The sequence below is a fragment of the Chiloscyllium plagiosum genome, chromosome 16, assembly GCF_004010195.1.
Source record: "Chiloscyllium plagiosum isolate BGI_BamShark_2017 chromosome 16, ASM401019v2, whole genome shotgun sequence".
Taxonomy (NCBI): Eukaryota; Metazoa; Chordata; class Chondrichthyes; order Orectolobiformes; family Hemiscylliidae; genus Chiloscyllium; species Chiloscyllium plagiosum.
In genome coordinates, this window is record NC_057725.1 from 62,962,107 (window position 1) to 62,989,610 (window position 27,504).

The window sequence follows — 27,504 nt, forward strand, 5'->3', positions numbered from 1 at the left end:
GGGGGAGAGGGAGATCGATCCCATTGTGAGAGGGAGAGGGAGATCGATCCCAGTGTCAGGGGGAGTGGGATATTGAGCCCAGTGTGGGGGGGGGGGGAGCGAGATCGAGCTCGGTGTGGGAGAGTGAGAGATTGAGCCCAGTGTCCGGGGGAGATAGAGCCCAGTGTTGGGGAGGAGAGGGAGAGCCCAGTGTGGGGGTAGGGGGACCGCACCCAGTGCAGGGGGAGAGAGATCGAGCCCTCGTGGGGAAAACCCACCGTGGAGTGACTGCAGGCCCATGGCTAGAGAAGGACAGTAACTGGGAACTTTTAACGTTATTTCTTATTTATTCCTTTGTAATGGGTAGAACTGTACTGCTGAACTTTTAATTTATTTCTGTAGTTTTCTGCATTTTACCTGTGATGTTTGTACCTAGTGTAGTGCCGTGAAGGGTGATGTTGCAAACCCTTCACTGTACCGGTGCATTCCTTATTTCGAAACCCCAGGTGGGTATTTGTTGCTGAACCTGCTCCCGTTTGTTAGGACAGACAGGATTGTGCCCAGACATGACAGAATGGGGGCAGGGCGGAAAATGTGTTGCTGGATAAGCGCAGCGGGTCAGGCAGCATCCAAGGAACAGGAGAATCGACGTTTCGGGCATAAGCCCTTCTTCAGGAATGGGGGCAGGGGCCACTTGTATTGCATTGGATTATTTGCACAGGGACTATACTGGGATACAGTTCATTCAGTTAGACAATAGCTGTTTATGTTCATTCAAACATTACAATTTTAATTCCAAGTCCTGAGAGCAAGTCGTGTATGCAAATGGTGAGCAACAGGGGTCTAGCAACGATCCCTGTGAAATATGCGGGCATCTCAACCGTCCTTACTTCTTTAAACGCTATTAGCAAAGGCTTCTATCCATGTCTCCACCAGTCTCGTTTCTGTTTCAATATGACTTATCAGGAAATGCCTGTAGCAACAGGTTCCAGATCCTACTTATTCTCCAGGTAAAGATATTACTCCTGAATTCCATATTGGATTTCTGAGTGACTTACCGATGTTGGTGTCTGGTCTCCCCACCAGCGGGAATATTTTATCCATGTTTGTCCTGTCAAACCCTCACATGATTTTCCAGACCCATCAAGTCGCCCATTTGCAAAGAGGACCCCGTAAAACCTGTTGAGTTTTTCTGCTGATGGTTTCACCGTCGTTCTGTATCATCCTTGTAAATCATTTTCTCTTTCCCTTTTTGTTTTCTTTAGTGCGCCGATACACCCATCCTTCGAGTTTTTAAAGTCTTGCGTTTTGTCGCAGCCTTCTTCAATTCGGTGTCATTCGAACATTCCAATTTTAATTCCAATTCCTGAGAGCGAGTCGTGTATGTAAATGATGAGCAACAGTGGTCCTAGCAACGATCCCTGTGAAATATCACTTCATACCTTCGGCCAGACTAGGTAAATATCTTTTGACCCTTTTCTCAGTTTTCTGTGTTGCAGTCAGTTTGTTTTGCATTCTGATCCATGCCCCTTGTCTGGGCACGCTCTCACCTCGATCTTGACACAATCATTTGGCACCTTATCAAAGTCTTTTGGGATAGTACAAACTTAGTGCTTCTTACATTACAGTTGAAGTTCAGTAAATTATGGCCACTGAGCAGAGAAAAAGGCCCTTCAGCCCATTGAGGTTGCACCAATCAAGAACAACTGCTTGCCTATTCTAATGCACTTTCCAGCACTTGGCCCATATCTTTGGCATTGCAAGTGCACATCTAAATACTTAAATGTTGTGAAGGCTTCTGCCTATTAGAATCATGCAACATGGAAACTGGCCTTTCGATCCAACATAACCCCAAACTAAACTAGTCCCTCCTGCCTGCTCCTGGCCCATATCCCTCCACACCTTTCCTAGTCATCCACTTATCTGAAAGTCTTTTAAACGTTACAGTGAGTTCCAGATGCCCACTGCCCTCTGAATGAAAAGGTTTCTCCTCACATCTCCTCGATATCGTCTGCCCGTAATTTTAAATCTGTCCCCGAGTCACTGACCCCTCCATCAAGGGGTAAAGTTTTTTCCTTGCTGCCCAATTCAGGTCCCTGACAATTTTACACATCTTCACTATGTCCCCTCTCAGTCTCCTCTGTTTGAAGGAAAACAACCCCATTCTATCCAATCTCTCTGCCTAATTGAAACTCTCCAGTGCAGGCAACATCCTGGTAGACGTCCTCTGCATCCTCTTCAATTCCTCCTAGAATGTGGCTCCCAGAGTTATACACAATACTCTCCTGTGGCCAAACCAACATTTTATACAAGTTCCAGCATAACCTCCCTGCTCTTAAACTCTACAACTCAGCTATCCCAGACATCTTCTGAAGCACTTTATCCACCTGTCCTGATACCTTAAGGAATATGCACCAAAGTCCCTCTAATTCTTGGTGCTTTCCAGCGTCCTACTGTTGATCTAATATTCCCTTGCCTTGTTTGTCCTACCCAAGTGCATCACCCTCACATCTATCCAGACTGAATCTCATTTTTCACCGATTGACCTATCTGACCAGCCCATCAATACCTCCTGTAATCTGAGGCTATCCTCCTCACTAGTTACCACCACACCAATTTTTATATCATCCGTGAACTTACTGAAGAACCCTCCTATGTTCAATTTTAAATCATTTTTATACACCACAAACTGCAAAGGCCCCAACCTTACCCCCTGTGGGACCCCAGTGGACACAGATTTCTAGTTGAAAATACAACCCTCAACCACCACCCTCTGCTTTCTGCCACTCAGTCAATTTTCGATCCAATTTGCCAAATTTCCTTGGATTCAATGGACTCTAACCTTTGCTTTCAGACTCCCATGTGGGACCTTAACAAAAACCTTACTAAAGTCCAAGTAGATGACATCAAAAATATCGCCCTCATCCACACACCTGGTCATCTCTTCAAAACATTCAATCGAGTTGCTTCCCGTAGTTTCCCACCATGGGGTTAGACTGTCCGGCCTGTAGTTTCCTGGTCTACCCTTTGCCCCCTTCCTGAGTAATGGTACCACATTGGCTGTCCTCTAGTCCTCTGGCACTTCTCCTGTAGCCAGGGAGGAATTGAAAATTATTGCTCACGCCCCTGCTGCTTCCTCCCTTGTCTCACTGACAATGTCATCTGGCCCTGGACAGTGATTTACTTTTAAGATAGCCAGATCACTCAGAAACTCCTCTCTGTCTGTGCGAATTATTTTAATTGTGCAATAGGCATTCTCCCTGATTTCTATACCCACATCATTCCTCCCATTCATGAACACTGAGGCAAAGTATTCATTTAAAACCTTAACTACATCCAAAGGCTCTACACATAAATTAATGAGCCCTAAGCTTTCCCTGATTATCCATTTATCCTTAATGCACCTGTAAAATAACTTGGGATTTTCCTTTACCTGCCATTATCCTTTCATATCCTCTCCCAATCTCCTTATTTGAGTTCCCTCTTGCACGTTCTGTACCCTGTGGTGTGTCTGCTGTTGAACCCTCTGTATCTGCCATAATCTCTCTTTCTCTTAATCCAAACCTGTGGATTCAGCTGTGGCATCCAGTGTTGACTTGATTTGATGGTCCCTCTCTTCATCTTAATCCTTATTGAAATATGTTGGCCCTGTACTCTCCTCACTTCCTCTTGCCTATGTTTCACAGCTCCGACACACATTTAGCTAAAAATATCTGCTCCCAGTCCACTCTGGCGAAGTCGTACCTGATCTTATTAAAATGAGCCTCCTCCCCAATTGAGAACTTTGATTTCAGGCCCTTCCTTGTCCTTTTTCATAACAGGGTCATTATCACCTCCCCATCACCTCCCAGTAATCTCTGTATCACGTGGTATTTCTGAGACCGTGTCTTCTGAAAACCTAGCCAGGGGAAACATCCTTCCTGCATCTATCCTGTAAGAATTTGGTATTTTCAAGTAACAGTCTCTCACTTATCTAAACTTCGGAGAATATAGGCATAGTCTGCTTGAGCTTCCCTCATAATTACATTACATAGAATTCCCTACACTGTGGAAACAGGCCATTTGGCCCAACAAGTCCATACAGACCCTCTGAGAAGTATCCCACCCAGACCCATTCCCCTACCCTATAACTCTACATTTCCCCTGACTAATGCACCTAACCTACTCATCCCCGCACACTATGGGCAATTTCCCACGGCCAATCCACCTGATCTGCACATCTTTGGATTGTGGGAGGAAACCAGAGTACCCGGAAACCCACGCAGACACGGGGAAGAATGTGCAAGACAGTCACTCGAGGCTGGAATTGAACCTGGTCTCTGGAGCTGTGAGGCAGCAGTGCTAACCACTGAGCCACTGTAATACAATCCACCCATCTCTGGAATTAGCTTGATTCAGCCTTGTTGCATTCTGTCTATGGCAAATATGTCTGCATAAAGCATACCCCTTATGAAATAAAGGCCAACATGCCACTTACCTTTTTAATTGCTTCCTGAAGAAGGGCGTCTGCCCGAAATGTCGATTCTCCTGCTCCTCGGATGCTGCCTGGCCTGCTGTGTTTTTTCAGCACCACACTTTTCAACTCTGGTCTCCAGCATCTGCAGTCCTCACTTGCTCCTAATTGCTTCCTGAACCTGCATGTTAACTGTACAAACAGGGACACCTGCATCCCTTTCAAGATCAGTACGTCTCTCTCTGCTTTTCATCATTTAAGAGATACTCCATGTTGTTGTCTTTCTAGCCAAAGGTTCTCCACATTGCATTCCATCTGCTAAATTTCAGCCTAACCTTTCCAAATCTCCTTGAAATGACTTTTTAATCCTCCTCCCAAACTCCCACTTCCACCTTGTTTCATGTTAACTTGGAAATTTTACATTGAATCTCTCATCCTATGTCATTGATGGGGCTAGTGAATAGCCAGGGTGCTTTGGTCCTGAGCCTTACAGGTCTCCACATAGTCCAAGCTTACCAACCTGAAAATGACCCATTTAGTCCCACTGCCTGTTTCAGTTCATTAACCGATTCTCAATTCATGCCAATATATTCTCTCCAATCCTATCTACTCTAATCTTGTTTCTCAGCCTCCTGCATGCTGTCTTATCAAAAGCCATCTGGAAATCTAAACAGGCAAACGCACAGTTCCCCTTATCTACTCTGTTCATTACATCCACAAAATAAAACCTTGAATAGGTTTGTCAAATGTGATCGCCACATCCCTTTCCCATGCTGACTGCCCAATCTTATCAATTATTTCGAGGCTTACTGTTCTTGCATCCAGCATTTGTAGGCCTTTCTCTTAAGGTTCGATTTTAGTCTCACTTTAATCGTCTATGGTGTCTAGTGTTTTGTTGTGCAATTATTTTTGAAATTGGTGAACTTAGCTGGCTGCAGAGATAGAGCTGGAGAATGGACTAGCTGGGTAGCTCTCTCAGGAGCCAGAACAGACACAGCGGAACAAATGGCTTCCCTAACTACTGTCAAGTTCTATGATTTAACGATTTCTGTACCTTTTTTGATCTCCTTGTTGAATATTTCCCACTGCTGTTCAATTCCTTTGTTGACATCCCACCAAAATGAGTTCTGTTTTTGCCTCAGTTTTGCATATGTCTTTTGCAATAATAATTTTACTCAATTGCCTTATGTTCTCCCCACTGCCCCCTGTCTTTTTTTTCTTATTTGCACTAGTTCATTTCTAATGATTAGATCTTGCAATAGTTCTTTGCCTGTGGATTTGAGCTCTGAGGGGGTCCAGTGAGCACTGTAGACAGAAGAACACCTGTACTTTAATACTCCATTATCAATAAAGTTACTCATAAGAGGCTTTTAACCAAGAGTTGGAGGTCATGAAATCAAAACCAAATATTTGATCTGGCTGGGAAATTAGCTGAGTAGCTCAATATGAAGCCAGATGTCAGGATGTGAATAGTGGTATTCCACAAGGACCCTTATTCGGGTTTCAGCTATTGGTTATGATTATTAATGACTTAAATGAAGGGATAGAAGACCAAATCTTCAAGTTTGCCAAAGACACAAAGATTAGTTTCACTTTAAGCAGAGTTGGTGAAAACAAACATTTGTGGAGCCATTATGTGGCCTCTTCTGGAGCGCTGTGTCGAGTTCTGGTCACCCTGTTAGAGGAAGGAGATTATTGAGCTGAAGAGGGCTCAGAAGAGATTTCCCAGGATGTTGCCGGGTTTGGAAGATTTGAGTTATAAAGAAAGGTTGGATAAGCTGGGAACGTTTTCACTCGGAGGTTGAGAGGCGACCTGATAGAATAGCGAGAGGTGTAGATAGAGTTAATGGGTGTTGTCGTTTCCCTAGGATGGAGGATTTCAAGACTAGGGGACACATTTTTAATGTGAGAGGAGAGAGATTACATGAGAGGCAATTTTTTTACAGAGAGGATGGTTCACGTGTGGAATGAACTTCCTGAGGGAATGGTGGATGTGGGCACAGTTACAATCTTTAAAAGACATTGGGATGGATACATGAATAGGAAAGGTTTGGAGGGATATGGGCAAAGAGCAGGCAGGTGGGTCTAGTTTAGTGTGGGACTATGTTCAGCATGGACCAGTTGGACTGAAGAGTCTGTTTCCATGCTGTATGACTCTATGACTTGAAGACTCTCTTAATAGATTGACGATCGGATTTCAATTTAGACTTGTAAGGGCTTCATCAAGATTGTAGTGTACTACAAGAAGTGGAAGTCAAAAGAGATTTGCAGGTTCAGGTACATAGATCATTAAAATGTCATAAACATGTCCAGAAAATAATAAACTAATGGGAGTCTGGTCTTTATATCCAGATTAATCAAATGCAACAGGTAGCAGCTATTTTTGAATTTACAAAACCCTGGTTAGACCACGGGTGGAGTCACAGAAGACTCCGGAGAATAATTCTGGGTAGCACACCTTAGGATGGCCTTGAAGGGAGTGCAGTGTAAATGTTCCAGAATGATATGTTAAAGCAAAGGATCAAACTACAAAGATTATAGGGAGACACTACACAAGCTGGGAATGTATTCCTTGGGGCTGACAAGGTGGCTGAGAGGTTAAGGCGATGGACTGCTAATCCATTGTGCTTTGCATGCATGGGTTCGAATCCCACTATTGGTGCTTTAGGGCAGCACAGTGGCTTAGTGGTTAGCAATACTTCCTCACAGCACCAGGGTCCCAGGTTCGATCCCAGCCTCGGGCGACTGTCTGTGTGGAGTTTGCACATTCTCCCCGTGGGTTTCCTCCGGGTGCTCCGGTTTCCTCCCACAATCCAAAGGTGTGCAGGTCAGGTGAATTAGCCATGTTAAATTACCCATAGTATTAGGTACATTAGTTAGAGGGAACTGGGTCTGGGTGGGTTACTGTTCAGAGCGTCTGTGTGGACTTGTTAAGCCGAATGGCCTGTTTCCACACTGTAGGGAATCTAATGTTAGAAATCAGAAGGTAAAGGCATAACTGGATCTAGGTTTTTAAGATGTTACTTGAGGAGATAGACTTCAATTCTTCATTAATGGTATATGGTTATTTCTGACAAGACCAGAATTTATTGTCCATCTCTCATTGACCTTGAGGCACTAAGTCTGTGTGCTGTAGGTACTGTCATGACTCAATGAGAACAATACGCCATTAATTGACTCCCCACTATTCCACAAGCCATGTGTAACTACCCAACTAAACCACCAAGGTGATCCACTTGGCTGATGGACTGCAAGTCAGTTGAACACAATTCCCACCAGGTTTCATCATTAGCAGGAAAATAACTCGATTTGTTGTGAACCATTTTAGTTTTTAACAAATGACAATAAGTGGATTTCTAATGAATGCTACGCAACTTAAACCGCATACCTTTAAAATCTCCAAACACCCATATATTCATTCATAAGACAGACGAAAAAGATGTTTGCACTCAAATATAATGGGCAGAATAATATGAGCAAAGAATAACAAATTCTGCCGTTCAGAGTCGTCGAGGGGACAAGGTTGGAATGAGTTGGGTCCGACAATGCTTCTCATTTTCTGAATGTTTCTGAGTGCAGAGCAAAGATGGATCTTTGATTCAGTAGCTGTTCAGTTGGATCTAGGGCTTTCCTTGTGGTAGAATTCTTCCTTTTCAGAGTCTTTAGCTTTGTGTGTTTCATTCACAGGGGGAGAGCCCTTGTTTGTGAGCTTCTCGCTGTCTGAGTGCACAGGTCTCTGAAACTGCAATTCACAGCAAAGCCAAGAGCCTGCTGCCAATTCCTTTGCTGAGAGATTCCTGGTGCCACCCTGTCTCGCAAAATATCCACCTCACTGCTGCAAAAGCTGACATTATCTTGTGTAGTCAAAATGAACCACAGAATCACACTGACCCTTCCAGTTGGAATGATTCCCCCCCCCTCCCCACCTTTTTCTTTTAGCAACAGCAGAGTGCAGCTTCCACTTTCCAGTTTATTGTGATAAAGAAATCGCTGCGTCTTACCGTACACCCACAATGTTGTTCGTGAGAGAGTTTGAGGATTTCAGTGAACAGCAATGAAGGAGTGATGATACCTCTCTAAGTCAGGGTGGTGGGTAGTTTAGCTGGGAGTGGGTGATACTGTTCCCACCTGCCCTTGTTCTACTTTTGAAGAGGTAAAGGTCAGGAAGGTGCTGTTAAACAAACCTTGGTGCATTGTGATTTGGTGATTTAGTGCATTGTACAGATGGTGCATCCTCCTGCAATGTGGATGAGGTTAAGGTTTTGTGTGGTCAGTCGGATAGCAGTCCATATTTGTCCATGGCTGGTGTCAAGCTTCTTGAGTGTTGTTGGAGCTGCACTCAATCAGGCACGTGAAGGTGTGTTCCTTGGAGGTGGTGAATATGCTTTAGGGAGTCAGGAGGTGAGATTGGAGCCTCTGACCTGTTCTTGCAGCCACAGTATCTATATTCCAGTCCAGATTAGTTTCTGGTCAATGGTAACCCCCAGGAATTGATCAGCTCTGCTTTCATCCCTGTCATGGGCTCTCACTCCCACTCACTGCCTAAAAATATTATCCCTCACTTCCCCTGTGTGTCCCTTCTCTGGAACATTAAACTTGTGCCATCAACTAATGGGAGCAGAATTGCTTTAGCCACTTTATCTAAATCTGCCATAATCCTGTATACCTTTATCAAATCTCTCCTTAAACTTTGTTCCAGGGTGAACAGCCCCAGCCTCTCTAGTCTAACCTCATCGCTAAAACCCCTCATTCCTGGAACTGTTGACGGATCACCTTCACAACCGTCTTAGGGACCTTCATGTACTTTTTAAGGCAAGTTCACCAGAAATGGACATGATCTAATTGTGGCTTAACCTGAGGTCGACTCAGCAACTCTGTTGTGGCAGCAGGTGAGGGAAGATGTCGGAGGGTTAGTGAGAGTGGTAGAGCCTGAAGGCGAAAGTGAGGACTACAGCTGCTGGAGATCAGAGTAAAGTGTGTGGTGCTGGAAAAGCACAGCAGGTCAGGCAGCACCCAGGGAGCAGGGGGTAGAGCGTGAGTCTTGTAGGGATGTAAGTAGACGGCTAGAGATAGAATGAGTGTGAGGCAGAATTAGAATTAGCTTTATTGTCACATGAATACAGTGAAAAGTTTACAAGTCGCCACTTATGGTGCTGTCTTAGGTACGATACCTAGGTACAAAATCCTGAGTACAAATTCTTAGGAAAATAAAGAAATAAGATGTCCAGCATTACAGACTTACAAAATCATAGTAATACATTAGAAAAATAAAGAGATAAAAACTTCAGAATACCAGTCCTTCCATGATAATATAATAAAGGAAGAAAAGAGAAATTAAGAATAGAATTTAAAACAAAGTACACTTAATCCATTGGTTCTGGGGTTGAGGACCCAAGCATGCGTGCACGCGCACTCACAAGCACTCACACTCACACACACTCTCACACACCACACACACACACACAGATAAACACACACAGACAACTGACACACACACAGATGCACATAGACACACAGACACACGCACAGATACACACACATCAACAGACACAGACACACACACAAACTCACACACACACACAGACACACATACAGATACACACACATAGACAGACACACACAGACTCATACACATGCAAATACACACACTCACACTGACACACACACACATTCTCACACGCAGACATGCAGTTTTACAGACACACCCTCCCTCCCTTAGTGATTTCAAATGAACTTATTGGACTATAACCTGGTGTCATGTGACTTCTGACTTTGCCCACCACAATCCAACACCTGCATCACCACATCAGAGATAAAGGAGTGCGCAGGACAGCAGATATCAGTTCAGGAACGTCATAAAGCCCAGTGCCCTCAATATTGTGGCCACAAGAGCAGGTCCAAGGCTAAGAATTCTGTGGTGGTTAAGTTTCAAACTGACTCTCCAATGCCTGTCCACCGTCTACAAGGCACAAGTCAGGAGTGTGATGTAATACTGCCCACTTGCCTGGATGGATGCAGCTCCTACAAGGGGTTTGACACCATCCAGGACAAAGCAGTTCGCTTGATTGACCCCACATCCACAAGTCCCCTTCAGCGCACTGCCGCGCTGTGTGCCAAAGTTGCCACTCTTCAGCGCCATCTTGCCCCTCTGATACCCTCGCCCCTGTGAGTTCTCAGGACCAAGTGATTTCGAGCTTTTGAGTTTTCCTGGATTATCGAAAGCCTAACCATGTGTTTGTGCATTAGAAAACAACTCAGATATATAAATATCTACCACCAGGTTTGCAGAACAATGCTACAAGCAGTTCCACATCTTCAGTGTACATTTGTTTTTATTCCTTCTTTCCCACCCTGGGCTGCAGCTCATTCTTTATACTGTTATGATCCTGTTGGCCGACACACAAACAGTTTGCAATTTTCGCAGCAGGAAGAGAACAGAAGCCTTTAGCTGTAACAGAGAGAGGAATAACAGCTTCCACATCCAGCTTCAAGAATGGCAATCCAGAGCATGTTAATTAATGCTTCCACGGTAGCAAGAGGCTGAAACCTTTGTCTGGAGATATCTTTCAGTGAGTACAGCAGGACCGGAAGGACTGTGAATGCTTTCCACTGCAGTTCATTGAAACCATCGACAGGACGGACTTTAAGGACATAACAACTAACGAGGGATCTACCTGTGGGATTGTGTTCAAATAACAACCGAAACCAGTGAGTGGCGTGAACGGCCTCTTTTATTCAGCGACCACTGCACAAGTTCGAGGCAGCGATAGAATCCCAAAATACAGTTCTTACAGGAGCCCCTTTATACACAGTCCTGACATATATTAAAATTCCATGACTATGGTGTTGTATTGTTTTATCTATAGAACACAAAAGGTTTGAAGGGCTTCTGGCCTGGGAGACAGGAGATGTTAAAAGATGTAGACAGAAGTGGGTGCTGGAGATTAGAGTCAAGATTGGAGTGGTGCTGGAAAAACACAGCAGGTCAGGCAGCATCCGTGGAGCTGGAGCAGAAGCAGGAGCCCTCCTGATGAAGGACTTTTGCCTGAAAGGTCGATTTTTCCTGCTCCTCGGATGCTGCCTGGCCTGCTGTGCTCATCTTGATGTGAAAAGATGTGCTAAGTGCTGGCTGTTACTTTTGATGAAATTAAAGATGTCTGTCCAGTTTGCTTGCATATTCAAGAGGAGTCAGTTATTTTGTCTTTTAAATTAGTAAATGTTAGTAAAATTACTTGGCCTAAGCTTCTTGGGGGAGGGGGAACTGCAATGCTATTTGGGAGAGAGGGAATTGCAATGCTATTTGGTGGAGGAGGAATTACAATGCTATTAGGCAGGAACTGGGGCACCTAAATTGGGAACAGATGTTCTCAGGGAAATGCAGAACAGAAATGTGGAGTTGTTTAGGAAGCACCTGCTGATAGTGCTGGACAGGTTTGTCCCACTGACGCAAGGAAAGGATGGTGGGGTGAAAGGACTTTGGATGACAAGGGATGTGGGACATCTAGTCAAGAGGAAGAAGGAAACTGACTTAAGGTTGAGGAGGCAAGGATCAGACAGGGCTCTAGAGGGTTACAAGGTAACCAGGAAGGAATTGAAGAATGGACTTAGGAGACCTCAAAGGGGGCATGAGAAAGCTTTAGTGCATAGTATTAAGGAAAACTCTAAGGCATTTAAGGTTATGTTAGGAACAAGAGGATGACCAGAGTGAGGGTAGGGCTGATCAGTGATAGTGAAGGGAACTTGCACCTGCAGTCGGAGAAAGTAGGGGAGATCCTTAATGAATACTTTGCGTCAGTATTCTCTACTGAGAGGGACCTTGTCGTTTGTGAGGACAGCATGAAACAGGAAGTTATGCTTGAACAGGTTGATGTTAGGAAAGAGGATATGCTGAAAATTTTGAAAAACATAAGGGTAGATAAAACCCCTGACAGGTTATACCGTAGATGACTGCAGGAATTGAGGGAAGAGATTGCTGCGCCTTTGGCAATGATCTGTGCATTCTCACTGTCCACTGGAGTAGTACCAGATGATTGGAGGGTGGCAAATGTTATTCCCTTCTTCAAGAAAGGGAATAGGGATAATCCTGGGAATTACAGACCAGTCAGTCTTTCGTCAGTGATGGGCAAAGTATTGCGGAGTATTCTGAGAGACAGGATTTATGATTACTTGGAAAACCATAGTTTGATTAGAGATAGTCAGCATGGCTTTGTGAGGGGCGGGTCATGCCTCACAATGCATATTGAATTCTTTGAGGATGTGATAAAGCATGTTAATGAAGCTAGAGCAGTGGATGTGGTGTATATGGATTTTAGCAAAGCATTTGATAAGGTTCCCCAAGGTAGGCTCATTCAGAAAGTAAGGAGGCACGGGAAACAGGGAAATCTGGCTGTCAGGATACAGAATTTGCTGGCCCATAGAAGACAGAAGGTGGCGGTAGGTGGAAAGTATTCAACCTGGAGCTCAGTGACCAGTGGTGTTCTGCAGGGGTCAGTCCTGGGACCTCTGCTCTTTATGATTTTTATAAATGACTTGGATGAGGAAGTGAAAGGGTGGGTTGGTAAGTTTGCCGATGACACAAAGGTTGGTGGAGTTGTGGATAGTTTGGAGGGCTGTTGTAGTTTGTAACAGGATGCAGAGCTGGGCTGAGAAGTGGTTGTAGTTTGTAACAGGATGCAGAGCTGGGCTGAGAAGTGGCAGATGGAGTTCAACCTGGAAAACTGTGAAGTCATTCACGTTGGAAGGTCAAATTTGAATGCAGAATACAGGGTTAAAGGCAGGATTCTTGGCAGTTCGAGGAACAGAGGGATCTTGGGGTCCATATCTATAGATCCCTCAAAGTTGCCACCCAAGTTGACGGTGTTGTTAAGAAGGCTTATGGTGTGTCTGCTTTCATTAGTGGGGGATTGAGCTTGAGAACCGCAGGGTTATGCTGTAGCTCTATAGAGCCCTGTTTAGACCTCACTTGGAATATTATGTTCAGTTCTGGTCGCATCATTGTAAGAAAAATGTGGAAGTTTTAGAGAGGGTGTAGAGGAGATTTATCAGGATGCTGCCTGGACTGGAAGTCATGCCTTATGAAGAAAGGTTGAGGGAGCTAGGGCTTTTCTCATTGGAGCGAAGAAGGATGAGAGGTGACTTGATCGAGGTGTACAAGATGTTGAGAGGCGTAGATAGAGTGGATAGCCAGAGACTTTTTCCCATGGTGGAAATATCTATCACAAGGGGACGTAATTTTAAGGTGATTGGAGGAAGGTTTAGGGGAGATGTCAGAGGTAGGGTCTTGACACAGAGAGTGGTGGGTGCATGGAATGCACTACCAGCGGTGGTAGTAGAGTCAGTTACATTAGGGACATTTCAGTGACTCTTGGGTAGGTACATGGAAGTTAGTACAATAAAGGGAATGTCGGTTAGTCTGATTTAGAGTAGGATAAAAGGCTGGCACAACATTGAGGGCTGAAGGGCCTGTACGGTGCTGTACTGTTCTATGATCATTGTTGTATGTTGCCTATGCTCTAAATAAGTTAGAAATCACAATAAAAGAATAAATGACATTAAACTGATTACTGCCACTGGGTTGTGAGATTAACTTACTTTTGGTGGTATGAGTTACATTCATTCATGCAATTTCATGGCAGTGAGATTCTTAAAGGGATAATGGCCCAGTTGAAAGGTATTTAAGGTCCAGAGATGCTTGGTAAGGACTGATTAATATTATGTTTTGTGGATTGCTCGATATGAGATGGTTGGTAAGGGTTGATTAATATTATAATGTTTTGTGGAGACTTGATGGGGATGGTATTGTTCTGTGTGCTGAGTTAAACACTGCTTGTAATGCAGTCATGGGTTTGAAATTTGGATACTGCAGAACTGTGGTTTTATGAATGAATGCGTGAAACTGTATGATAGTAAACAATGGGTTAATAAAGGCTTATGAATGAATGGGAACCCAGTATTAATGAATGTAGCGATCTGGTGAGTGAGTTAATAAAGATTAGATTAGATTACTTACAGTGTGGAAACAGGCCCTTCGGCCCAACAAGTCCACACCGACCCGCCGAAGCGCAACCCACCCATTCCCCTACATTTACCCCTTTCACCTAACACTACGGGCAATTTAGCATGCCCCTGTTAAAGGTAGTCTTTAACACAATATCACACAACAGAATATATCACAGTCCCCCCTTTTGATTCTACTGAGACCTCTTGAAAGAATCACACAATCCTTCTCCTCGCTTACAGATTTTTAACAGTTTGGAAACCACATTTTACAAAAAGAAAACACGTACAGTTAGAATAACAATAAGAAGCATCATGGGGGTCAGTCAGTCTGTGGTCCTGCTGTATTGTGAGATGCCTGTTTGATGTAGGAGGCATGAATCCAAGGCCTCCTCTCCTCTCACCTAGACAACGCTGGTATGGTCCATCCCACTTCACATCTAAAGGTTCCTTGTGGGTCTTTTTCACAAGAACCCCCTCACCTGGTACAGTGTTGTCGCCTTCCTGCAGCAAGTCTTTCCAGGCAGTCGATAAGAACTTACAACATTGGTTAGTACCTGACAGTAAGACAATAAGATGACAGTCTGCAGCATAGCGGGAGTCTGTGTAAAAGTTGGCAGACTGATCCTCTGCTGCTGTGTAGGCCTCAGTCAGAGCCTGAAATTCTGTTGGCTGTGCAGGTACACCAGTGGGGTAAACTTCCCAATGTCATGCCAGGGCTGAATGTCTTGACGGCCCATCGGCTTTCCTGTGATCTGTAGTTAATATCCATTCCCCTCTTGCCTTTCGCATATTCTGCACTGGGCTGTTATAAGTGCTGAGGATTTGTATTAAAGTCCTTTTTTCCTGTTTGGTGCAAGGTGAAAGTGTTCCTGTAAAAGTGACAGGTTCCATTGTCAGTAACAGGCAGTCATCCTTGGTTTTAGCCCAGTGTTCTTTTAGTTCTTCCCTTTGTAGGGTTCATGTTACCTGTCCATCACCGAAATGTAAAGTGGAATTCAACTGGGTGAGGATATCCATCCTGAGGAGTGGCTGAACTACAGGTCCTACCTAGATAAAGGTTACTAACTCGTGGGGGACCAAATTCAAGGTGTATGGGGTTGGTCCTTTTGATTTTAATCCTGCTCCATAAGCTGTCCTCACTGTCCCGTCTAGTGGGAGTTTGGTCTCATACCTCTGGGGTAGGCACATGAATTCTGCTCCTGTGTCCAAAAGGCACTCAATATCCATGTCGCCCGACTACAGAACTGCAGTTTTATGAATGAATGAAAACACATTATGGTAAATACTGGGTTAGTAAAGGCTTATGAATGAATGAACAGCAACCCGGTTTTAATGAATATAGTGAGCTAGTGAGTGAGTTAATAAAGATAGCCTATAACATAATATCTCATAACACAATACCTCACACCCTTTTACCCCTTAAAGAGAGCAGAAGGCATGAAAATATCTACAATGAAATAAAAAGATACTTGTTTGAGAAAAACATTCACATCGGGAAACTGGGATCTATCATAACTGATAGTACACCTACCATACTTGGCATAACTATGGGTTTTATTGCATTTTGTCAGGTATCTCTATATAATCCACCAGCAAGCATTAGTGAGTCAAGTTATGGACTTTTCTTGTATAATGGAAGTAGTTAATAAGATTGTAAACTCAATTAGAGGAACAACTTTTCAACATCGCTTGTAAGCCCTTGGTAAATTTGATGCTGTCTACAATATACTAGGTCCCTGTGCTGATATGAGGTGGTTCAGTCAAGGGAAGATACTGAGATTTAACACATATGATCAGCGCTGTGAATGTCGTCAAATTGAAACTAGGTCTGTTGTCCTCCCAACTAAAATAATGCAACACTGCAATGCTTCCTGGGTCTGGAGAGAATATGAGAAAAAAGTCAATTTTCTTTGTATAAATGGTTGCTCTGAGAAATCTTTGGTGCATGCCTGAGGAAAACAGTGGAGGAATTCAATTTCAGGAATTGGATCTATTGGAACAAATTGTCATGCTTGTCTCAAATCCATTCCTTCAAGTAGACATTGTTGCGTTGACTACCAAATGCCATCAGGTGTTTGAGTTACAAAGTGGTGGAGTTGATATGGAGATAATTACGATGTAAAATGATATTGATATGAAAAGGCCTACTGAGGGACGGTGCATTCTGTGGACTCGTCAACAGAGAAAATACCCACTTCTATTACTCTGCAAAAGTGAAAATTTACTTGGACTCCACTAACCTCTGCAAAACAGCGTTCTCCCAAATGAAGACAATCAAGTATCATGCCACTGGATGGACTGTAAGAGACTAACATTCTAAAACTACAACCTTAGACTTCAAGGCAGATAATGCACAATTTCAGGTGTCACACTGAGACATGGTGAGTAGAGGACAAGGTGAACTTTTATACATTCTTGGTTTTAGGCTTTACAAAGTACTAAAACTAAACTGTTTCCTATATTTTCTTAGAGGTATATCCTGATTGCACTGAAATTCAAAAAGTGATGTTGTGTTTAAAATGATTGAAGACCCCCCGTATTGCTGTACTGGGTCTCTGTGCTAGGATGGATTATTTGGAAGGTCCTAGTTCTGGGTTGATCTATATAGGAAATTCCTGCACTGATTGATTGCTTGAAGAACCTCTTTATACAAATGGATTACAGCAATGGATTATTTTCAATCTCTCCCTAAAAGAGGTGGAAAATGTGAAACTCCTCTCCAATAGGGTAGGGTTTTCGAAGAGTCTTTACTGGAGTCCATTATTTGGAGATTCTCATTACTGTGAAGGGTCACTTGACAATTCCGGATTGAATATGTAGCGGATCTCTGAACTGGGATACATTATTTATCACATCTCTATGTTGGACTCTGAGGAAGGGTCACTCGACCTAGAATGTTAACCTGATTTCTCTCCACAGAGGCTTCCAGATCTGCTGAGCTTTTCCAGCAATTTCTATTTTTGTGTCTGAGGTTTTTGTGGTGTCTCTGTACCGAGATGGGTTTATTTGAAGGATTTCTTTGGTAGAGTTGGCCATTTAGAGTGAGAGATTGTGCAGAGGGTCTGTGCTCGGTTCGATCATTTAGGTATGGGAGTCCTGCAGGAGGATTGAATGATTTGAAAGGTCAATCGTTACAATTCCCATGAGACAGGCAAAATAAACTAAATGTACAGAATGATACCTAAATGAAGGGATTATCAACACGATTCCATTTCTTGTAACTTTATCATGAATCAGAACCAATGTAAATTACACATGCTTTGAATAATAAGATCAATTCCACTTTATCCAGTTGATAGTTAAAGATATACCTTCCCCTACCATAAGCATTTACCTGCACAAACATGACACTACACTGGGAGTGGCACAGTGGCTCAGTGGTTAGCGTTGCTGCCTCACATCACCTGGGTTCGATTCCCGCCTCAGGCAACTGTCTGTGTGGAGTTTGAACATTCTCCCCGCGCCTACTTGGGTTTCCTCTGGGTGCTCTATTTTAGTCCCACAGTCCCAATATATGCAGGTTAGGTGGATTGGCCATGCTAAATTGTCCCATAGTGTCCAGGGATGTGCAGGCTAGGTGGATGAGCCATTGGAAATGCAGGTTACAGGGGTAGGGTAGTGAGGTGGGTCTGGCTGGGATGCTGTTTAGAGGGGCAGTGTGGATTTGATTGGCTTGGATGGCCTGCTTCCACACTGTAAGGGTGTTATGACTCTACACGAGACTGATTCCTGGGATGTACATGACTGATATTCGAACAGAGACTGGATTAGGTAGGACTGTATTCATTGGAGTTTAGAGGGTGACCATATAGAAAACTGTAACATTCTAACAGGATTAGACCGATGGGAAGGATGTTCTCAGTGACTGGGGAGTCCAGAACCAGGGGGTCACAATTTAAAGCTATGGGCTAGGCATTTTGAACTGAACTGAGGAGAAATGTCTCCACGCAGACAGTTGTGAGTTTGTGGAATTCTCTACCACAGAAAGTGGTTGAGACCAAAACACAATCATTTTACGTAGGAGTTAGATATAGATCTTCGGGCTAAAAGGGTCAAAATGTATGGGGAGAAAACAGGAGCAATCTTTGGCATTTAAAACAGCCCTTTTCCCATTTCAGTCTACAGTCAAAAATACTAAAGGAAAATGAAAAAGATAGTTTTCACGACATGAGCAAAAACCTTACTGTGCGGTGAGTATTGAGAATCTAGAACACAGGATCAGAGTGTGGGCAGACTCAGATTCAAATGAGGCTTTCGAAAGAGACATAGATCATTTTCTGCAGTGAAAGAGATTTGCACGGTTACATGGCAAGGCAGGGGAAGGGGAATAATGGGATTGTTTCGGAGAGAGTCAGCACATATACAAAGGACTGAAACCTTCCTGTCCATGACCATTCCATGATTCTTGGTGTATACAGTTTGCATACAGGTATTCACTCTCTTCATTCAGGTGTAGACAGTCCTTGTTCAAGGATGTACATTTCTCTTTCAGGGACACACTTAACTCATACTATTCCTTAAACGGGTACACAAATGCCTCATTTAAATAAATACAATCTGCACAGAAATTTGCACAAACCCCTCATACAAGGGTGAACATGCTCTGCATTCAATCCGATACACAAGCCCATTAATCCGATACAGGAACCTATCCCTCGAAGACACAAACCCCTCCCTCTGATCCACAAACCCCTCCCTCTGATCCACAAACCCCTTATTCCAATACACAAACCCCTCAATCCGATACAGGAGTCTGTCCCTCTGATCCACAAACCCCTCCCTCTGATCCACAAACCCCTTATTCCAATACACAAACCCCTCAATCCGATACAGGAGTCTGTCCCTCTGATACACAAACCACTCCCTCTGATCCACAAACCCCTCAATCCAATATACAAACCCCTCATTCCCATACACAAACCCCTCATTCCCATACACACACCCCTCATTCTGATACACAAGTCCCTCAATCCCATATACAAACCCCCCCATTCTGATATTCAAACTCCTCACTCCCATACATAAACCCCTCAATCTGATATACAAACTCCTCACTCCCATACACAAACCTATCATTCTGATATACAAACTCCTCTGTCTGATACACAAATTCCTCACTCTTATGCACATGGCAGCATAGTTGCTCAGTGGTTAACACTGCTGCCTCATAGCACCAAGGACCCAGGATCAATTCCAGCTTCGGACAATTGTCTGTGTGGAGTTTGCACATTCTCCCCGTGTCTGCTTGGGTTTCCTCCGGGTGCTTCGGTTTCTTCCCACAGTCCAAAGATGTGCAGGTTAGATGAATTGGCCTTGCTAAATTGCCCATAGCATTCAGGGATGGCTAGGTTAGGTGTAGATTAGTCATGGGGAATGGAGAGTAATAGAGTAGGGGGATGGATTCAGATGGGATACTCTTCGGAGGGTCATTGTGGACTTGTTGGGTCAAAGGGCCTGTTTCCACACTGAACAAATGCCTCATTCCCATACACAAGCTTCTCATTCTGATACACAAACCGCTCGTTCTTGATACATCAGTCCTTAATTCCTGTGCATAAACCCTCAATCCGAGACACAGACTCCTTACTCCGAGGAGAAAGTGAGGATTGCAGATGCTGGGGATCAGAGCTGAAAAATATGTTGCTGGAAAAGCGCAGCAGGTCAGGCAGCATCCAAGGAGCAGGAGAATCGACGTTTCGGGCATAGGCCGGTGTGCCAAGCAGGCTAAGGGAAGGGCTTATGGCCGAAACGTCGATTCTCCTGTTCCCTAGATGCTGCCTGACCTGCTGCGCTTTTCCAGCAACACATTTCCATCTCTGCATATTATAGCAGAACAGCCTGTAATTTCAGAAATGTGCCAGCCAGTTTGTACCCAGCAATCTCCCGCAAACAGAAATGGGATAAGTAACTAAATCATTGCTTTTTTTTTGTGGGATGTGGGAGTCACCAGCAAGGCCTAGCTTTGGTTCCCTGTCCCTAATTACCCTTGAACTGAGTGGTTTACTAGGCCATTTCAGAGAGCAGTTAGGAGTCAGCCAACTATGGGTCTGGAGTTGCATATAGTCCACACTAGGTAAGGATGGCAGATTCCTTTCCCTGAAGGACATCAGTGAACCTGGGTGGGTTTTTAACAACAACCTACAGTTGTCATAGTCGCCATCACTGAGTCTATTTTGTCCCAAGTTACAGCAGGAGACGTTAGTGCCCAAAGCTCGCTGACAGAGGTAGGTTTTAAGCAACAACTTAATATTGGAGAAAGAGGTGAAGAGGTTTGGAGAGGGCAATCCTGAATTATTAATTGAATTTCAGTTCTCTCAGCTGCTGTGGTAGAATGTCAGCCCAGAGTTTTAGCCTGGGCCTGGGATTGCTAATCCAGGGACATGATCACTCCGCCACCCGTGGTGTTCATTTGAAAAAAAATTAAAAGGACCAGTATTTATCTTGCATTTTTGGGATCCACTCAAATCTAAGAATATGTTATAACTGATTAAATAATTTGAAGTATAGTCAATCCTGTAATACATGGCACCCAAATTGTGCACAGATAGTTCTCACATGCAGTAATGTGGTAATAGCTGTGTTGAGGGATAAATATTGGCTCAGGACACCAGGATGCTCTTGTTTGGAGTCTAAAAACAGGAGCTCTGATTAGTGCGATACTGAACGAGTGCTGAACAGTGTCAACTGAAGCTTTCGTGCTCAAATCCTGTCGTGGGACTTGAACTCTCAATCTCACGCCTCCTACCTGCTGATCCACAGGCTGGTTCCAGAAGTTGGGCAGGAGGAGGGGAAGTGTAGATCGCCTCATTACAGGCGTCAGTTCACTTGCTGTTCCTTCTCTTCCCCACCTGTTTACAGCGGAGTCATTCTCGAGTAAGGGACAGTACCTGAAGCGCATTCGCTACCACGGGCGAGGAATGTTTGGCATCATGGACAGAGTCTACTGCCACTACTTTGTCAAGCTGGTGGAAGGAAGCCCTCCGGTGAAGAAGCCAACAACTGGCTTTGACCAGGCCAAGGAGTACGTGCAGCAGCTGCGCAACAGAACCATCATTCACTCCCTGTAATGGGCCACAGGGGGCTGGACAGGGCACTGTTAGCTGTGGGCTGGCCCACCGCAGCACAGTGCTGTAACCGAGCCTGTAACGGGCCTGGGAGGCGACTGTAAATAAACACCAGTGATTTAGTGAATCGAGTTTGCATTATTTCGAAAACCAAGTCAACCTGTTCCCTGTGAAACCCCAGGGAACAGAGTCAGGATTGCGTGCGGGGTTGTGGGACTATGAGGTTGGAGGCGGGGGATGGGAGATCCCCCGAGGTGATGAGGTTATGGACGGTCGGGGAGATGATGGTTGGGTGGTGGGGGGTGGCGTCATGGTCAAGGGGGCAGTAGGAGGAGGTGTCCGCGAGTTGGCATCTAGATTCAGTGGTGTAAAGATCGGTGTGCCAAACTACCACCGCGCCTCCCTTGTCTGCCGGTTTGATAGTGAGGTCGGGATTGGAGTGGAGGGAGTGGAGGGCTGCACATTGTGAGGGTGAGAGGTTGGAGTAGGTGAGAGGGGTGGAGAGGTTGAGGCGGTTAATGTCGCGGCGGCAGTTGGCTATGAAGAGATCGAGGGCGGGTAAGAGGCCAGCACGGGGTGTCCAGGTGGATGGGGTGTGTTGGAGGCGGGAGAAGGGGTCGTCAGAGGGTGGGCGAGAGTCCTGGTTGAAGAAGTAGGCGCGGAGGCGAAGGCGGCGGAAGAATTGTTCGATGTCTCGCCGCGTGTTGAATTTGTTAATCCGGGAACGTAGGGGAGTGAAGGTGAGGCCTCTGCTGAGGACTAATTATTCATCCTCAGAGAGGGGGAGGTCTGGAGGGATGGTGAAAATACGGCAGGGCTGGGAGCTAGGACCTGGTGTGGGGCTGGAGCTGGGAGTGGGGGCTGAGTTGGGCGTGGGGGCGGAGATCGGCGCAGGTGCGGAGACACAGACTCCAACAGTTTTTCAATTTAAGGTGAGATGTAGAATGAGAACTGAGGCGAATGTTTTTCACTTAGAGGGTGGTGAGAGTACTGCCTGAAAGGGTGGTGGGGTCATAAACTCTTGTAACATTGAGGCAATATTTAAATATTTACTTGTATTGCCATAGACTCCAGGGCGATGAGGCAATAGCTGGCAAATGGGATTAATGTCATCAGAATGACGCCCTGTGTTGTAAACATCTACAAAAGTTCATCTTTAACTTCTAGCTTGTTCGTATTGAGTGAAAAAGGCACTATCCAGGAAAAGACAACGGTATGCAAGGTGGGAAAATGGAACAACAACAAACATAGAAGTCAATGCTTGAAGCCTTGAGAATGTTCTCCAAAGATAGGGGTTGATACATGTGCAAAACGCAGAAGTGTGGGTGGTGTGGCCATTCTGAAATGGTACCCAACCCATAGAGTGGGTTTGTGTGCGGGAGTGAGGAGTTTATATATCAGAATGATAGGTTTGTGTATGGGAGTGAGGAGTTTGTACATCAGATTGAGGGGTTTGTGTATGGGAGTGAGGAGTTTATGTATCAGATTGAGGAGTGTGTATATCAAAATGAGGGGTTTGTGTATGGGAGTGAGGAGTTTGTATATCAGAATGTGGGATTTGTATATCAGATTGAGGGGTTTGCGTGTGGGTGGCATGGTGATTCAGCGGTTAGCACTGCTACTTCACAGCACCAGGGTCCCAGGTTCGATTCCAGCCTCGGGTGACTGTCTGTGTGGAGTTTGCACGTTCTCCCCATGTCTGTGTGGGTTTCTTCCGGGTGCTCCAGTTTCCTCCCACAGTCCAGGTCAGGTGAATTGGCCATGCTAAATTGCCCATAGTGTTAGGTGCATTAGTCAGACGGAAATGGGACTGGGTGGGTTACTCTCCAGAGGGCTAGTGTGGGCTTGTTGGGCCTGTTTCCACACTGTAGGGAATCTAATCTAAACTCCAGTCAGGTTGATTGAGTGATGGAGCAGGTTCGACGGGCTGAATTGCCTACTCCTTTTTCTAGTTCTTATGTTCACAACATATTGTCAGCTTGATCTGTGTAATGGTGACAGTAAGAACACCTCCTGAGGAGTTGGAGTCAAAATGTGTGGTGACCACTTCAACAGCCAGAGCCTGAAATCAAGATTCTTTGAGCCATTGGGTGCCCAGAGACCTTGCTAGTCGTGGGGATAAAAGATTTTTCACTTAACGTAAGCTACATTCAGTTTGACTTGGAGGTGTCGGTGTTGGATTGGGGTGGACAAAATTAAAAATCACACAATACCAGGATATAGTCCAATAGGTTTATTTAGAAGCACTAGCTCTCAGAACGCTGCTCCTTCATCAGGTGGTTGTCTGAAGGAGCGGCACTCCGAAAGCTATTGCTTCTAAATAAACCTATTGGACTATATCCTGGTATTGTGTGATTTTTATCGACATTCGGTTGGGCCGCTCAAAGGGAAATATGTGGAGTTGCCACTTGTTAAAGTTTACTTAGAAAGTGAAGTTATTAAGAGTCTTGTAGCAGTAGGTAACAAGTATGCCTGTGCCAGAGATTAGATTACTTACAGCATGGAAACAGGCCCTTCGGCCTAACAAGTCCACACCAACCCGCCAAATTGCATCCCACCCAGACCCATTCCCCTACACTTACCCCTGCACCTAACCCCAGGGGCAATTTAGCATGGCCAATTCGCCTAACCTGCACATTTTGTTTGGATTGTGGGAGGAAACCGGAGCACCTGGACGAAATCCACGCAGACACAGGGAGAATGTGCAAACTCCACACAGTCAGTCGCCTGAGGTGGGAATTGAACCCAGTGAGGCATCAGTGCTGACCACTGTGCCACCATGCCGCCCATGGGTTTATGGAGACAAAATTTGGCTTGCAGCAGGATTTCTCTCTTATGCAGAAAAAGGACAGTCCGGGGAAACTGGAAAGGCTGAAGAAATCAACAGCAGTAAGGCCAGAAACTGAAAGGGTTGAAACCAGTGAAACCCATGAGGTGGTTCAGGAAGAGTCACTTCACTGACACAGGGCTGGAGACAGGCCAGTTTGACAGCTAGACAACCTCAGCAGGCCTGACAGCACCTGTAGAGACTGCGAGTCGAGTTAGTATGGGAACAGATCCTTCAATAATCCTGTCACCCTTTGTCACATCTGAAGATAACAAGGAAATGGTGGTATTTATGATGGAATGGGGAGAGGAGGTAAAATGTAGAGGGAGCACATGCAGAGGGAGAGGGAGAGAGTGAGAAAAGGGATGGTAAAGAAAGAGATAGCTGATGATAATCTGAGAGAGCGAGAGCTAAATGCTAGGGAGGGTATCAACAAAAAATGTAAATAGTTGAAAATGAGTTGACTGTCCTGAGGTAAGCCATACAGAAGGGGATGTACAGCTATGGGGGAGGGTGGTCTCACTCTGAAATTGTTTAACTCAGAGTTCTGAGGGCTGTAAGGTGCCGATGGGGAAGATGAGGTGCTGTTCCATCAGCTTGTGCTCGCCTTGCTGGAGCACTGCAGCAGGCCTGAGACAGAAACGTTGGCTAGGGGAGCATGGTGTGGTGTCAAAACGGCAGGCAGCTCGAAGTTCAGGGTCATTTTGAGCGAAAGCGGTCACCTGGACTCCACCACCGCGTTGCCTTGCCAACGTTTCTGTCTCAGGCCTCCTGCGGTTTTCCTGAGTAAGCTGGAGGAGCAGCTCCTTATCCAGGGTGCCTGACATTCAACTCCTCACCCCCTATGAGCAGAGGACCATCACTCTGACAGCCCTGAGCAGACGACTGACTGTGTCTCAGGACTGGTATTGTCAGCTGCCCATGACTGACTATGTCAGGAACCTTGACTGAAGAGTGTCTGCCTTGGCTTGCCTGAGGACTACTCTCCTTAGACTTTGAAACATGGCTGTTAGACATACATGCTGTCGACATGTGACGTGAGTGGGAGATTGATGTCTACTCCTTGACTGGTCGGTGCTGACAGCAATAACAATCTGAACTTAGTGTCTGCACTAAAAGATGAGGCAAGGCAGAAGTGCTGTGAAGCTTGAAGTTCAGCCTTGAAAGACAGCCATTCCGAGTGTACGCAGCATCCTGTCTGCAGCATTGCAATGAAACACCCATGGCCCTGGGAAGATTCTGTCCACTGAAACTGTCCAATTGATTAAGGCAGCAAGGCCGTTCTGCTGAGGTGATGGTGCCGTGCTTATGTCACTGGGCAAGTTAATCAGAAGCTCAGGCTAATCTTCTGAGGACGTGAGCTCGAATCCCAATGTGACAGAAGGTGAAGTCTGAATTCAATAAAACAATCTGGAATGAAACAAAACAAAGCTCGTCTAATGATAATCACATCATTAAAGAAAAACATCTAGTCCATTAATGTCCTTTTGGGAAGGAAATACAGCATCCTTACCTACACGGCATTCCAGACCCAACAATGTGGCTGGTTAGGGATGTGCAATAAATGTCAGTGTTGCCCAGGTCCTGTGAATAGATGAAAAGTAATTAACCTGGTCCTTGCTCGTAAGGGTCACCCTGACAACTGCCATGCGTACACTTTTTCAGTTTTGACTTATTTGCCATCCTTTTGATTATGCAGGGAGCTCCACCTTCCCACCTCATAGAAATGTGTCTTGATTGTAATGTACCATCCCCTCTTTAAAGGCAGCTCATTGTTCGGTTGCAATTCGGCGTTCAAGTCTTTCATTCCAATTTACCTGGGATCTGTTTTCACCCCACTGCAATTGTCTCTGTCCGTTTTAGTATTATTATTATTTTTGATTTCTCTTTGACCTTTCCAATGGCTAACCCCGAGCCCAGCCTTCTTTGCTCAGAAGAAACCAACCCCTGCCTTTGTAGTTTCTCCGTATTTCTGAATTGCTGTAGGCCAGCTAACATTCAGATGAATCTCTTCTACATCCTCTCCAGGGCAGTCATGCTATTTCTATAATGTGGTGACCAAAACTGCTTCCAATATTACAGCCATGGCCCAACTAACATGATACCAAGTTCCATTATAATCTCCTTGCTTTTGCAATTCAGTGGAGAGACAAGGGTTAATCAAGGATATTCACATTGGCTTTGATTAGATTAGATTAGATTAGATTCCCTACAGTGTGGAAACAGGCCCTTCTGCCCAACAAGTCCACACCGACCCTCCAAAGAGCAACCCACCTAGACCCATTCCCCTACATTTACCCCTTCACCTAACACTACAGGCAATTTAGCATGGCCAATTCATCTAACCTACACATTTTTGCACTGGGAGGAAACCGGAGCACCTGGAGGAAACCCACACAGACACGGGGAGAATGTGCAAACTCCACACAGACAGTTGCCTGAAGTGGGGATTGAAACCTGGTCTCTGGTGCTATGAGGCAGCAGTGCTAACCACTGAGCCACTATGCTGCCCGCATGTTGGATAAATGGGATTGAATTTTTCCAGGAGTGATGAGTTGTGTAGGCAGGAGAAGTGCAAATATCCCCTATGCTTTCTTAATCAACTTATCTACCTGTCCTGCTGCCTTTATGGATCTATGGATAAACACACCAAAGTCCCTCTCATCCCTTGTACTTCCTAAGATCCAACCATTCAACATGTGCTTCCTTATCTTGTCAGCCTTCCCGAAATGCGTTACCTCATTCTTTGCAGGATTAAATTCCATTTGTTACTCTTCAGCCTATCTGACCAGCCCATCTATACCATCCTGTAATCTCCTCTGTTGCCTCCCACAGCAGCTTAGGATAAACAGTTCACTGACAGATAAGTCCCACGCACACATCATCACCTTTATATACTCCATGGCCAAGCATATATCCAAACCTGGGAGCCAGTAGGCACAGGCAGTAATGTGTGAACGACACTATGTAAGCAATGATGGTTATGCACTAAATATTGGTCATGATACCAGGCAGAATTGCCTTATCCATCTTTGAATACATAGGATCTTTACCATCCACCTGAGAGAGCAGGTAAGGTGTCATTTGAACTCAGCACCTCTGGCAGTGCAACACTTCCTTTGAATTGCACCAGAACCAGTCTCATCCCTAAGTTTTCTCCATCTTCCTGTTCAAGCCTTTGC

The 27,504-nt window shown here is 45.0% G+C and overlaps 1 protein-coding gene across 3 annotated transcripts in view; it reads left to right on the forward strand.

The window, feature by feature from the left end:
• LOC122557968 (excitatory amino acid transporter 2-like) overlaps window positions 1–27,504 on the forward strand; it is a 510,588-nt gene that overhangs the window by 27,222 nt on the left and 455,862 nt on the right. For 2 of the 3 annotated variants that reach the window (XM_043706266.1, XM_043706265.1), the window contains exon 2: window positions 1,245–1,436. The exons of the other annotated variant lie outside the window; for it this stretch is intronic. In XM_043706266.1, the coding sequence (XP_043562201.1) occupies window positions 1,369–1,436 (68 nt within the window). In that variant the 5' untranslated portion in view covers window positions 1,245–1,368. The remainder of the gene's footprint in view (window positions 1–1,244; window positions 1,437–27,504) is intronic. 3 annotated transcript variants of the gene reach the window in all.